This window comes from Drosophila subobscura, chromosome A, assembly GCF_008121235.1.
Source record: "Drosophila subobscura isolate 14011-0131.10 chromosome A, UCBerk_Dsub_1.0, whole genome shotgun sequence".
NCBI lineage: Eukaryota > Metazoa > Arthropoda > Insecta > Diptera > Drosophilidae > Drosophila > Drosophila subobscura.
In genome coordinates, this window is record NC_048530.1 from 12,754,017 (window position 1) to 12,768,537 (window position 14,521).

At 47.7% G+C, this 14,521-nt stretch overlaps 2 protein-coding genes across 4 annotated transcripts; one reads left to right on the forward strand and one right to left on the reverse strand.

Annotated features, from left to right (window-relative positions):
* Positions 1-983: 983 nt before the first annotated feature.
* Positions 984-13,776, forward strand: LOC117902217 (rapamycin-insensitive companion of mTOR). Of its 3 annotated transcripts, XR_004649385.1 has the most exons (12): positions 984-1,430; positions 2,890-3,100; positions 3,175-3,720; positions 3,794-3,947; positions 4,020-4,886; positions 4,966-5,142; positions 5,209-5,417; positions 5,484-6,275; positions 6,351-6,475; positions 6,537-8,194; positions 8,256-9,611; positions 13,765-13,776. XR_004649385.1 is itself a non-coding variant. In XM_034813450.1 (11 exons), exons 1-11 carry the CDS (start codon positions 1,367-1,369, stop codon positions 9,369-9,371), a joined length of 5,919 nt encoding a protein of 1,972 aa, XP_034669341.1. In that variant the 5' UTR covers positions 984-1,366; the 3' UTR covers positions 9,372-9,754. The 3 variants fall into 3 exon arrangements, 2 of the variants coding, with proteins under 2 accessions (XP_034669341.1, XP_034669352.1); XM_034813450.1 differs by lacking the exon at positions 13,765-13,776 and having other exon boundaries at positions 8,256-9,754; XM_034813461.1 differs by lacking the exon at positions 13,765-13,776 and having other exon boundaries at positions 6,537-6,998; positions 8,673-8,833.
* On the reverse strand, positions 11,159-12,996 carry LOC117902266 (heparan sulfate glucosamine 3-O-sulfotransferase 6). The gene is made up of 3 exons (XM_034813529.1): positions 12,626-12,996; positions 12,037-12,536; positions 11,159-11,974 (listed from the first exon to the last, which is right to left on the reverse strand). Exons 1-3 carry the CDS (start codon positions 12,770-12,772, stop codon positions 11,467-11,469), a joined length of 1,155 nt encoding a protein of 384 aa, XP_034669420.1. The 5' UTR covers positions 12,773-12,996; the 3' UTR covers positions 11,159-11,466.
* Positions 13,777-14,521: the final 745 nt, after the last annotated feature.

The following is a 14,521-nucleotide window of genomic DNA, read 5'->3' on the forward strand; positions in this document are numbered from 1 at the left end:
GAATATTACAAGCTAGTAAAGACTCTCTGCACTTAAAATATAATTTATCAGATTGACAAATCAATTCTCCACAAGATTGGCTAGATTTAATATATGGTCAATTGCTTGATTCAAAACCCCATTTTATACCGGTTGACTGAAAATGTACAGTGAACTCCATTTATTGGTTAAAATATCCCGAAAAGTATATAATACACCGAAAATGGTCACCCTGCATTTGAATGTCGCTGGGAAAACGACAATTTGTTTGTTTTAGAGCAACATTGGGCTGTTAAACTCATTTTGTGGGCAATTAGCAATTTCCACTTTGTTCGTTTTTTGGTGGGTTTAGTGGGTTAAGGTGAACACTATCCAGTTCGTTCTGCTTCAACCTGGTTTCAATGTGTTATTTCAAGCAAAAAAATATTGATTTCAAATATATGAAGAGTACCGTGTTATTACTCATTTATAAAAACATCAAATAATTATTGTATATTTTGAAAATTATACTTTTAAATATCATTTAGTATTTTAAATAAATTTCTAATATTTTCTAGTCATTACTAATGTTTCAGAGCAGCTTTGAAAATTAAATTGTAATATTAATTTATGGAAATAGGGAATACAAATACCCATACTATACTTACCAACCTGTTGACAAGCAACAAATTGTAAAATACTTAGGAGTCCATTTCCATTCACGAATCGTTTAATGCTATTTTAGTTCGTTGACCTTTTTTAGATTTAAACTTAATTTGGAAATATTCCAAGAAAAGGAAGTCGGGAAAGCTAGCCACTCTTGTGGAGAATTGATTGATAAATCGGATACAATTTTAGTTTTAGCGCGAAGACTCCTAACTAGCTAGTAATATTAAATAGAACATCAAAATCGAGGAAAATAATTTAAGATTCACGGTATATTTATAGTATATTTTGAAAATGCAAGGGTATATTTTGGTATATTTCCGAGGGTCTGTGAGTATATTTGATCGATAATTCCGCGGTCACACTGGTGCAGAGGCAACAAAAATTAATTTTAATAAATAATTGTAGTTTAAATAATAATAATGGTGAATCGGGTTTGATTCGCGGTCATTCGCCAGATTAACTAGGCTTTTTTTATTTAGTTTAATCATTTGTGTAAAAACAGTGCCGAGGGAAATACGCCCCGAGTTCGCGTGGAACTAGCACCAGTGCAGAGCAAAGCGCTTCGGCTTCCCGCAAATGCGGTGAGCAGCCCAATAAAAAAATGTAAATTGTGCAGCCAAACAGCAAGTGAAATTAAAAAAGCAATATAGAAACTAGTGCCTGTTATTATCCCGGCCCTGTGCTATTCAGTGAGCGGGCGAAACCGCCATTGTCGCCCCACCATCCGCTGAGCCCTGCGATGGCCTCCCTACATTCCAGTTGGCGTTTTGGCAAGAGAAGCAAACTACAATTACGCATTAAAGGTAATGTAACAAATGTTAATTTAACATTAAGCATAACCCTAACATAAGCACGACCATTGGACGTAGCATGCCATAACATTTTGATATCAATTGCGATTGCTGCGCGTAAAATCTAAACCAACCAGGCAGGCAGAAGCAGCAGCAGCTGTTGCTATTGTTGTTCCCTTGGTGATTTGTTGTTGGTTTGATTGTGGCCTAGTGCTTATTCAATAAATAGTGGTTGCATTCCGATTGCAGACCGCCCCTCAAACATTTGTTTGCATATGTAGATGTTAAGTCAGCAACCTTCCATCCATAACATGCAGTGGTCGGTGCATTACATACCAGCCCCCACACAGACCCCTTTGCCACAGTCAATGTTAATGTTAAGTCAATTGCGCATAACGGTTACCATACTTCAACAGAACTGAATAAAACAGCATTCTTATTAGCAGCCACAGCAGCCTCATTCTTGCACATTCTTCCAGAAGTTGTTACCCTTCTGCCTTTTGTGTACGGTGCGGTACATACTCGCCTGCACATATGTATAGTAGTATATTTATGTATTTTTATTTTGGTTATTGTTAATGTTGTTGTTGCTGCCATTTGACCAAATTCTTTTGCTACATGTTGGCCGTCTATTAATAGAGACGGTCGCCAGCAGCATAGAGAGAGAGCCATACAAACGATGACGCAGCACTAGCAGCGGTAATAGCAGCAGCAGCGGAACGCATTAAATGCTCGGTTTCTTCCATTCATCAGCACTATGTCCCCCCCCACTCCATTCCCGTGTCTCTCTTTCTCACTATATCCATCATACAAGAACAGTTAGCTGTAACGACAACGAAGGCTAAAGCTTCTGATGTGTCGAAACTTTGAATACCCTAGCAAATAGATTAGAGTACCTGAGTTAGAGTCTGAGTTATTTGGTTCGACTTTTGTTATGATTCGACTTTGTTATAATGCTCCATTTTATAAGAGAAATTGATGCCACAAATTAAATGGAAATGCTGGTCGGTAATACAAGTAATTTATGGGTTTGAAAAATGCTTTTCTCCTTGCGTCGAATGCAAAACGTTTGACATGCATGCTCTCTGAATGTAGGGTATTAGTAGCAGCACCAGCAGCGTAACTGTGCTATGACGCTGTCTCGGCTGTCATTTCACGTGCACAGAGACGCAGCAGCCAGCGTCAGCGTTGACGCCAAAGCAGAGCTGATTAGTTTCGCTCGTGGATCAATTTCACTCGTCGATCTTCTTCGCTTTCCAATGCATTTCGTGAGTGCGTGTGTGTGCTCGTTTTACACAGAAACATAGAGAAAAATAGGCGGATTTGTGTGTATGCGTGTTTCTTGTGTGTCAGTATGACGAGAGAGAGAGATAGAAAATGAAATTAAACTTAAAACTAATTAAAAAATAAAAAATATGCAGCCAATACACATTTCATAGTTTACATTTTGACCAATTATTTTATTTTGCAGTTTCGCAAGATCCAGAGGATTTCTATCGACTGGACCCCACACGATCGGCAGCGGAGAATGCCTTTGACATATACTCGATGCTCTGCCGGGAGGAGACCCGTGACACTAAGCGCCTGTTCCTGCTCAATGCTCTGGCCTCGCTCTGCCTGGCCGCCCGCAAGGGATCGCATCACAGCAATCTGCGCTTTAGCACGGAGGAGCTACTCTACTGGTACTATTATCAATCCTTCCCCCCCCCTGGATTTTAAATATACTCCTGAATCCTGATCTTTTATCTTCTCTTAGCCTTAGTGCATCGCTGGTGCACACATTCACACAAGTGAGGGCGGCGGCATTGCGCACCATTCGCTATGCTTTGAGCACGCCCAAGGATATTAAGGCCTTCAACTCCCTCCAGCTGCAGCATTTGTTGTGTCGCTCCATTGACCTGATGCTGAAGAACGACGATGAGCGGGTGCAGGCCCTCAAGCTAGTGCGCAAGATGCTGGCCATTGCCCCCGAGGACATCAGTCCGGTGGTAGTCCGATGCCTCGTCTCGTTGGCGGACAGTGGTATCGAGGAGAACGACAATCTGCTGCGTGCCTGTCTGGCGACACTGGCCGAAATTGCTGTCCTCAATCCCGCCCTGCTCATAGTCTGCGGTGGCGTCACCTCCATTACCCGCAATGTACTCGAGTGCCACAATCCGCGTATCGCAGAGAGCCTATGTGGCGTTCTGCTCTACCTACTCGAGTGGCCGCAAACGCGGAACATGTGCGGAGTGCGCCTGGATTGTCTAGCAGCGCCATACTGCGACTTCACCTACAGATTGGGTATCATGGACAAGAACAAGTGAGAGCGAGAACTGCAGAAAGAATCAATCCAAAGCCAAAGCTTCATTTAAATGCTGTTTTCATCTTTCCAGAGATGCACGCGAGCTTCGTTACACCAGCTGCCGGCTGGCATTGCTCTCCGTGCTGCGCAGCTGGACGGGCACCCTCGAATTCTGTGATCCAAGCAAACCCTCAGGCCTAAAAGCAATAGTCGACGCTTTATATTTAAATCAGATTGAAGTCAGAGTGAGTGCCACCTCCTCCTCATGTTTGTTGGTTCCTCTCTCTTATATTGAAATTCTCCTGCCATGCATATAGAAAGCAATATTGGATTTGCTGTACGAGCTGTTGTCGCTGCCGCAACCCGCCTGGACGGATGACTATGCGGTGGCACTGCAGGCAGTGGATCCCTCGGACTTTCAGGACTCGTGGCTGCTCAGCAATGGCTTCGTTTCCGCTGAGGGACGTTCGATACTGCCAAGCCTGGCTGCCCGAGCACCGAATGTCGTCGAACAGCATTTGGCCCTGCTTCTGTACTGCTTCCTGGAGACGGGCCTCCTGAATGCGCTCGTTGAGGTGGCCGTTGCCAGCGATCAGTTCGTTTCGGTGCGGGCCACCGTCCTCATTGGCAAGATCCTACAGCTGATGCATACACACCTGCCGCCGGACATTTGCTGCACCTGTCCGGCCCTGCCCACGCTCATTGGCCATGCTACGCAGGGCAATCAACAGGCCAATGCAGCGGTGGCGGCGCTGCAGAACTACCAGAAGATGCTGCGCCAGAGGCCGGCATCTTGCAGTCTATTTCTGGACAGTATTATTCAAGGAGGCGCCCTCATCCAGACGCGACTCTTTCGGCGCTACCTCAACGTGCAGGAGCAGCAGGGCCCCGCCCTACAGCTACAGGATACGGCTGCGGCGGCGGGCTCCTCAGTGCCGCTATCGGGATATTTTCATGCCACCCTGGATCGTCAGCGTCTCGATTCGGTATCCTCCAGCGATGAGTCGCAATCGCAATCCTCGTCAAGTTCCTTACGTTCCAGCTTTCGATTGAAACGGAAATTCATGCCGCAGGCTCTCTTTGATAATTTTCGAGCCCTAAATCGCCTGCTCACCGGCTCCCGTGTGCTAACCCAAACGGATGCGAATCTATGGGATTGGGATGTCATTACCACAATACTCAGAGTAAGTTCAAAAAAGATATTCATAATTTTGTATACACTTACAATAATTATTCGTGCCCTTCCTATGATTTTTTCTCCAGTCAAATTGCACACGAAAGCTGGACTTTACGCTGGGCAAGTTCCTCAAGCGTTTGGTGGACTTTTACAAGCCAAGCAATAATCGATTCTCACATCAGGATCTGGTGCCAGGGCACAGCATGCCAGCGTTTGTCAGTGCTGGTCTGGATTTAATAGATGTACTTGTGGGCAGCAGGCAGGTGAGTCTCCCCTGCGAACCTCGCCCCATAAAGCACTCTCCATTCTGAAACTATTTTTCATTGCAGCTGGAATGTATGCGCTATATCACCGACTACTTTTCGGACATTAGCCAGCATTTGCTGGCTGTTACCACATCGAATCGTGCCCACGATTGTCTGTTCAGTCCGCAGCACATGAACAACACCATGTGCCAGCAGTATTTCCTTTACATCGGACGAATGTGCCGCACACGCAAAGGCATTGAAGTGCTCAAGAATACAACTGTCTTTGAATAGTGAGTATAGCAAGCACTCATTTCCCCCCACATTTCTATCATGTGTGTATTTGTATGCTTTTCCAGTTTGATCACTTTGGTGCGTGTCACGGATCATGTGTGCTACGTGAAGCTCATTGTCTCCGGGCTCAATTATAGCTTCGAGAAGCTGCCCAGACAGGTGCTGGAGAAGGCGCTGACCTCGGCGAAGACGCGCAGCGGTCGACTGTATGCCACCCAGTTTATGGCCGTGCTGCTCCGTGCCCGCCTTCCGCACTTTGAGGTGTGGGGAATTCCGCTGATTATACACCAAACGAAGGATGCGGACCGCAGTGTGGTCCTGGCTGCAATGGAGGTGCTGGAGGAGGCCTGCCATGACAAGTACTATCTGGAGGAGATTGTCAGCCTGTGGCCGAATCTAACGCTGCGCGGTGACGTGGGTCGCCTGCTAATGTCACGATACTACTCGCTGTCGCGCGGCCTTAACAGCAGCCTGGCCCGAATCGAGGATGAGATCAAATACTGGCGAAATGGCTACAACAAGCGATATGTGCTCCTCGTCGAGGCCGACACCCACTCCAGCCTCACGCTGCACATACGCAATGAGGATGGCTATTATTCGCGACGCAACTGCAACCAGCGGCCCCAGACAGTGCCCCCGAACATTGCCCCCCATCTATACGGGCAAATGGTGCAGACCAGCCAGGGCATGACGGCGCTGAGTAAATACGGGGATCTGCCGCAGCTGCTCGATCTACTGACTCGCGCCAAGTGCACTGACGATGCAGAGTGTCTGGAACTAAAGGCGGCTGTCTGGGCGCTGTCCCATGCCTCCACACATGCGAATGGAATTGAATATTTTGTGGAACAAAATGCCAGGTTAGGGTCTTGGATCTTGGTCCACTGAGTGCCCCTTAATCTCTCAATACCAATCGAATCTCTTTCTTTTCGCAGACTCTATGAGAAGCTGATTGTTTTGGTGACCAAATGCGAGGTATATTCGGTAAGGGCCACCTGTTTCAGTGCCTTGGGACTGATAGCAGGCACCCAAGCGGGCGCCAATATACTCTTTAAGCTGAGTAAGTGTTGCGGATTCTTTGGTAGCGTCGTTGCAGAGTCGTTAATTGGATCTATTTACAGATTGGTTGAGTGTGCGGCATGATAGGAACACCATGTGGCCCGTGCATCAGCCAGAGGATTGGATGTCAAATCAGTATACACCGGTGCGACATTTCTACGAAGATGCTCCGCCCTATAATTTCACAGTGCTGGAGGATCAGATAGATGGCTCCTACTACACGGGCTCCTACTACTGGAATCTTCTGATCGATCAGACAGAGCCCATGGCAGGAGTCGGCACGGGGCCAGCCACTGCCGTGGGCAACAATCAAGATCCAAATTCAACGGCCACCACAACCACCATGGATGATGGTCATGCACTGGCGCTGCATGTCAATCGAACGCTGCCTGGGTCGGGGGCGGCGGCCAAGTCAAAGACCCTGCCGGAGGGCAGCAATCTGCGTCAGGGCAAGCATCAGCGATCGCTCTCCGAATCAAAGACAACAGATGTGATTAGCCTACTGGGCGGAGGAGGAGGAGGAGTTGGAGGTGGAGGCGTCACTGGCGGTGGTGGTGGTCTCTATCCCATGCCCTACCAACAGCAGCAGCACCGCATACGATACAACTCCTGCACTGACTCAAACACTTCGGGTGTGAGCAGCTGCGAATCGGTTACGGGACGAACGGCCGCAGCTGCCGCTGCTGCGGCGGCCAATATGAGCGAATTGCAACAATTTCCGCTGAGTCCTATACCCAGTATGTCCAATCTGCTGGAGAGCGATGAGCTGATGCGCCGCCATACGCTGGCCACCAGCCAGAGCAGGACGGGGAACACGACCCTCAGTCCGATGGCCATGAAGGGGTATGCCCAGCTTAGGGTTCTGCGCGCTCACAGCCGTCCCGTCTTGGAGTCAGCAGCGGAGTTGCATGACTTTATACACAAGCATGACTGGAGCTATCCAAAGCCCAGGCTGAGCAAGGTGCGGCGTCGCCTCTCTACGGGGGAGCTGAATGTCCTGCTGCCCACGCTGAATGCTCCCAAATTTCTGCCACAGAATGATATGCAGGGGCCGTGCTATGCGGGCATTTGCCTGCCCAAGAATGTGCTGGATCTGTTCCCCACGCGAAATCTCAGTCGAACGTATGTGTCGCGCGACATACAGGATCAGGACTTAATGGGCATCAATCTTCTGCTCAGCCAGCGGCTGCAGTTCCTCAACGATTCGCTGAACAACGAGGGCGGCGATGAGTCCTCTGTCATATCATCGCTCTCGGACGTATCCTCGGCGAGTCGCCGCCAGCCAAGGCAGTGGCAGCAGGGTGCCAAGCATGCGCGCAGCCAGTGCCTCCATTGTGCCCGGTCACCGCGACAGCAGCGTCAGGATAGCGCTGGTAGCCAGAGCAACGGCGCCAGTGCGTGTGGTGGTGTGACTCTGGCCCCCTGTGAGCTGTACAGCAGCGCTGCGGCGGCCCTGGTGGCGGCTGGTATCCAGGCCGGTCCAGTGCTGGCCAAGAAGAGCAACAGCAGCAGTGGCGGTGGCGTTGGCTCTGGCAGGGTGCCGCTGGGAACAGACATTAGCTTTCATTCGCCGGAGAGCATGCTGAGTGAGGATAGCCTGCCGGACAGGCTGACAGCCTCCATTCTGTACAATGTGCAGCGTCTGGCCAATCCGGTCAGTGCCAAGCAATCGAAGATGGCCCTGCTGGAGCTCAAGCAGAAGCATCCGCATGCCTTTCAGGTGCTATTTTACATGGGATACAAAACATTTTCGGAATCGCTAAAATTGTTGTATTTTTTAGGACATTTGCCTGTATTCAGAGTCCTGCAAGACGTTGGGCAGAAGCAGCTATCGGATGAGTGCACGCCGTTTTCTGCAGGAGCTCTTCCTGGACCTCAACTTTGATGCATTCTATGTGGAGCCCCAGCTGATTATTGGCACCCGCAAGCTGCCCGCCGAGGAGAAAGCCGAGCCAACGCCACCATCGGCCATGCTGCTGGCCCACAAGACGCAGATGAAGCCCAAGCCAGCGGCCCAGCTGGCGAGCGTGTACGAGACAAGCTGGGAGAATCTGCTGATGGATCAGTCGCCGCGTATGGTGCTCACAAAGTCACCCACCACTGCCACAGGCCAGCAGGCAACCCAGCAGCAGATGATGGCCCACCGTCAGCTGCACATCGACGACGACACCGAGGACACACTGGGTGACAGCGAAGACGAAGAGGAGGAAGATGAAGACGAGGACGAAGAAGATCCTGGAGAGGATGTCTGCGATGGTAGTGGTGCTGGGACCCAGGCCAGCTCAGTGACCACTGCCCACACAGCACTGCCCTGCCATGGGAATAGCAATCGAAGTAGCATCTGCACGATCAGCCAGCAGCCGCCGCCGCAGCCGTCTGCAGCCACTGGTGGAGCGGGTACTGGTGTGGCTGCAATGAATCTAAGGAATGACAATCGCCAGTATACGCGCGGGCGCTTCTACACGTTGGAGCTGGACCTCAGCTGCACCAAGAACAAGTTCCCCATCAAGGATCGTAGCCAGACAACGCCACCAAAGACATCGCCCACGCCAGTGTCCCAGCTAAAACGTCAGATAAGTGCAGATGCAGAGCCAGATGTAGATGCGGATGCTGGCGTTGTATCGCCACAGCCAGTGCTAGTGGTCACAGGCTGTTCTTCTTCGTCCACGCTGGACTACTCCACGGTGACCAAGAGCCTGGCAGCATCCATGACAAAGCCCGTGGGAAGCCTGTATTGCGAGAAGCGGCTGCAAACCTCAAAATCAGAGGCGGTGCTCGATGCCAGAGCTGGAGCTGGAGCTGGAGCTGCAATCGGCACGGGTGGGGGCGAGTCGTCGGGGGCAGGCGGCAGCAGCAATGGCAGCATCAAATGGACATCCAAGCGGGCCACATCCTAGAGAGAGGCAGCAGCCAGAATAAGAGACTCAAAACGCAATCCCAGACGACGAATCCGGATGTTTGTAATATATCAAATCAAAGAGGAACTTGTAGGCATACGAAATAGGAAATAGTATATTAGGAATAGGCATATAGCATAGGGCACCACTCCTAACACTAGCAGCGTAAGATAATTTCTTGTAGTTTTAGTTACTGTCATTTGAAATCTACGATATACGATCTACGATTATGCATCTAGGGTACATTTCTATGGAAATTCTGTTTGGCCTTAAGCAGACACGAGATGCAGACAGACAGACAGATAAACGCCCACAGACACACATGGAGAAAATCCCAAAAAATATCATATAATTTTCTAACAAACAAACATTATTATTATATACATAAATATGTAGGAAACACACACACACACAACAGCCACAAATGCAAACAAAAACTCGATGAATACCTAAATGCAAACCACAAAAAAACAACAACAAAAACCAACCACAAACCACCGCAATTTAATTAATCAATTGTACTTAAAAACAAAAACACAACTCTATATCTGGAAGAAAAAAGAGCGAGCGATGAATGGATCCGATCCGATCCGATCCTATCCTATCACACCATAGAATGAGAGGAGAATCCCCCTGCAAACCAACAATTTATCATACAACAAAACGAACATTGTGAATCGATCACAAGACAATTTAAACCAAATTAAAAAATGATTACAATTCAAACACAAAAACAAATACAAAGAAAGAATTGGTTTTTACATTTTTAAAATGAAATCACATTTAGATCCCTAGAGGATACATAACGGAGGACATTTGTACATACATATATTAGCACTCACCTGCTCGCTCACGGATGCCCAAAAGATAAATCTCTGAGAACAGGATCTTGAATACATGTTCGGGACATGGCTGTTCCACTCCGACCCATGCTAATTAAGGATTTTTGCCTTTGTTGGTTTTCCCCCCCGCTAATTTTGATTGAGAAAAGAGCTTAAACAAATAGATAGAAATAAAACAAATTGGATGGGTTATCCAGAAGTCGAAATGGGGGGGAATAAGAATAGATGGGATGTTGGGTTTGGTTAATATCAAAGATTATAATTATAGAAGACAATTGTACAGATTGAGAAGAAACATCTGTAACATCTCGCCCTGGGCTCTGCTTTATGGGACTCTCTCCTCTCTCATTAACTGCGTTAGACTGTACTTTTTGTAATAGTTAATACTATTTTGTGTTCAATTAGATTTAAAAGCAGGAAAGTTAATGCTTAGTTAATGGATCCGAAAACTCGCATTACCACCTGTGCTGGATTTGTTTAGGTATTATAGTTTCTCTAGAGCTGTAACAACTATAAGTTCTATGGCAAAATATCGCTGAACCCTCGGGAGATACACACCAAAGTTTTCGAATTTTTGTTGATCTTTTCTTTTGATTGAAATTTGCTAAGCATTTTATTAGTTTTAGGTATGTATTTGTTGGAGGAGAGGAGTCATGCATGCATTGGAAGTAAACTCTTGAAATTTATAAATATTATGGTATATGGCATATGGCATATATGTATGTACATATAAATATATATGCATACTCGTATGACCAATGTCCTGGTATTGGTTTGGGTATGCGTGGAGAAGACTCTGTAGGAATTTCATGGTAAGCTCTATTTGTTCTTTCTATAAATGTATATGGTATATGTATATATGTTTAGGGGCATACCAAAGGTTAGGTGTTCGAGTATATGTATAGGGAGTGCATGGGTTTTTTGTTTTCGATTGGAGTTTGAGTTTTGAGTAGAGAGGAACCATTATCGTTGAATTTGTCTCCTGATAAAGCTACCAATAATTGAGCAATAATCTCTGCGCTCCTGCGAGATCTGTCTGTTTGTGTGTTTGTATGTTTGTGTGTGTATATCATCTAAATAGCTATATCCGTATATGGTGGTTGTTTGTATATATATATACTAGATAAGTACAATTTATATGTATCAAAAAATGCAATCAACAATATCAGTCCGTTGCCACACGTGGTGGCAACAACAAGTTGCCTCTTCCCTCCGCTATATCCAGTGGTGAGGTGGAACAGGAACCGTCGCTCCTATGCCCAGGCAAAATTAATGCCCGTCAGTTGATAAAACTTATTGTTAAATGGCCTGTAGAATTCGCGCAGCCTCTCGATGGCACTGGGATCGATATGCGGATGATTGCGGCCCTTCGTCTTGCCCAGGCAGTGGGGCGTGGAACGTGCCTCGGACTTGAATAGGCACGGAAAACCCTTGGTGGCATTGAAGTAGAAATGCTTCTCGGTGACCACACGCTTCAATCCGAGAAAGTCCTGTACGCGTCCGATCTCGTAGGCGGGATCCATGATCAGACGCTCGCCGCTGATGAAGAGCAGCTGGGAGAGAGGAAAGTAGAGGAGCCAGCGCTCCAGGTAGCGCGAGTACACGCCAATCTTGACGGGCCCCCAGTTGGTGTCCACCACCGAGTAGCTGCCATTGACAAAGGCCAGCTGCTCGAACCGCTTCATGTCCGCCTTCTTGCTGGCCGCCTGCGTGTAGTCCGAGATGGCACGCGTCACCGGATCTCGCACCACAATCAGCAGTCTGTCGGGAGGGGAGGATGAGAGAGAGCGAGAGCCACATATGGCAGGAGGCAGATAACTCACTTGGTGGCCGTGTTCATATGATAGACCCGCTGGGGCACCTCCTTCGTCACAAAATAGCTCGGCGTCTTCTCCATGGTGATCTGACCCTCGATGGTGTACGGCATGTGGTGGCGGTACCAGCGCAGGCCACGCTGATAGTGCCTATCGAAGAAGTGCACCTCGGAGCCGGCCGCCCGCACATCCGGATGCAGGCGAATGAACTCCAGCAGTGCTCGCGTTCCGCTCTTCTTCACGCCAATGATGAGCGTGTCGGGCAGGTGGCGGGACGGACGCAAGCCCGGCTGCCGCAGCAGCTGATACTTGGGCGAGCCATCCGAGCTGCTGGCAATCCCCACAGCGGCTGGGACATTGCTGGTGCTGTCGCTGCCAGTAGAGCCAGTGGTGTTGGCCAATGGAGTAGCAGCGGGTGTGGCGGAATCGTTGCTGCTGCTGCTGCTGCTGATGCTGCTACTTTCGTTGCGGGGCGTCGACGTCAGTGACAGCAGGTTGCGTAAGTTGCTCTGTGGGTGGGCGGGCAATAGTTGAAAAATATTTAAGAGGAGTGGAGTGGAGAAGGGGGACCGGGACGGGGAGGGGGATGGACTCTCACCTGCTGAAGGCTGCGACTGATGCTGGCCAGCAGACAGGCATTGAAGCTGTAGGAGAAGTACAACAGCGTCAAGCAAAGCACCAGGGCAATGGCCAGGCTGCGGCTACTAAGGCTCAGGCTGGTGCCCCAAATGCTCATCACAAACATGGCACTGCCGTCCCGTGTCTAGTCGTTCTCGTCCGCAGCTACCGTTCCATGGCCAGCGGGCGCCCAGCCGAGCAGGAAGCACAATGTCTACAGCATCTCTCACCTACCGATTTGAAGTTTGAGCGGATGGTGGGGCAGGGGCTGTGGTTCAATGGCAGTGGCAGTGGCAGTGATTCTCTCAGCGTCTCACTTGCAAGTGCATTTTGCCTGCCGCTGGCTCTGTCGGTTTGTTGTTGTCGTCGGCAGCAAAATTCCGGAAGTGAATGCCGGGGATAAGGCCGTGCCAAGACATTGGGGTGCCGTGCTCGTGTGCTCCCCCAGCTACAAGGAAAACGCGGAGCGTCGTCCGAACTCGCAATTTGTGGGCAGGGGGCCTGGCAGGACGAGTGGGTGGTCGGTGCCCGGGTAGAGAGCACAAGCGCAGAAACAGAAACGCAACGAAGCACACAGACTGAGAGAGAGAGCGCGAGAAAATACTCTCTCTCGCGCTCAAGCTCGTCCTTGCAGCAATAGCGCTTTTTTCGTGCTCTCTTTTCTTAGCTAATGACGTCACAAACTCGAGTAGAATAATTTCGCCATAGTGTTCGTCGTTTAAGAGTTTAAAAATTATTCTAGCAAATCATCTGGTATATTTATCAATTTATTGTATACAAATGTATGTACATATGTATGTTCTTTAATAAGCTCTTAAAGCAGCATAAATCGCATCTGTACATTGGTATGATACAAATATTATAGTTAGAAAAGTTGATATGATCTATCGTTCCAATGTCCCATGCCTGTATAGCATAGTTAATATCTGATTAACTGATGATTAATACATATGTACATACATATGTACACATATTCGATATTTGATATATTGAAGCTTCTGTTTTTATCTATTCTCCCAATATACTGTGAGGATAAATGCACCCACAGTATACACAAAAAGCTGTATATCCCAATAAAACATAAAGATCAAAATAATGAGGAGAAGGACCAGAAAACAGGGATGAATATTTATGGGTTCCGGTACATTTCTCTGCAATCCCTGCAACAGAACGTGAGTAAGTAAGAAGCTAATTGAAAGATTAAAAGTCTATACATTTGCACGTCTGTATATACTTACGCGGTTGTAGGCTATAACATCCTTAATGTTGTACTCGAATGTGTTTTTACCAAGGTCTCTAAAGTGCCTATTTAATATTTCTCTTAGTAAAGCCCATTGCTCCTGGCAGCTGATTTTCTCACACGTATCTACATAGATAGCGTCGGATGATGTATCCGCATTGTGAGACATACATATGTTTCATCAATCCTTATGCCAATTTTGTGAATATAAAGATATGCACAACCCTCTTCGATGCTTGGTGCCCGTCTGAATTTTTTTGATGTTTTTCTTTTGTTCTTTGTTGTACAATTTTCCATCATTGTTTGCCTGCAATGTGTTCGAGTGTGAAAAGCGCTAATGTCAGAGTTTAGTGCAGTGCTATCGAGAGAAATACACATATGTATGTATGTACATATGTATGTGTTGAGTTGAGCTGGGAGCAGCGTTGCGGCAGAACTGATCGATTGTTACACTTCAGATCACAAATTGCTGCCGCTGTGTGTGTTGGAAAACATAATTTTTGTCACACAGCATATGTAGTCCGCCATAACCCATTCTTACACAATGTGCATATCTCTGTATATAAAAACATGCACATACATACATACATAGATGCACAGAAATGTCTAGGAATTCTAGATTGCAAGTGTTATCTA

Coding starts and splice junctions, on each gene's coding strand:
- LOC117902217 (XM_034813450.1), top strand. CDS start 1,367: ATGGCCTCCCTACATTCCAGTTGGCGTTTTGGCAAGAGAAGCAAACTA. Junction 5,418..5,483: donor AATACAACTGTCTTTGAATA/GTGAGTATAGCA, acceptor ATGCTTTTCCAG/TTTGATCACTTTGGTGCGTG. Junction 8,195..8,255: donor AGCATCCGCATGCCTTTCAG/GTGCTATTTTAC, acceptor TGTATTTTTTAG/GACATTTGCCTGTATTCAGA.
- LOC117902266 (XM_034813529.1), bottom strand. CDS start 12,772: ATGTTTGTGATGAGCATTTGGGGCACCAGCCTGAGCCTTAGTAGCCGC. Junction 12,537..12,625: donor TCAGTCGCAGCCTTCAGCAG/GTGAGAGTCCAT, acceptor GCCCACCCACAG/AGCAACTTACGCAACCTGCT. Junction 11,975..12,036: donor CATATGAACACGGCCACCAA/GTGAGTTATCTG, acceptor CCCTCCCGACAG/ACTGCTGATTGTGGTGCGAG.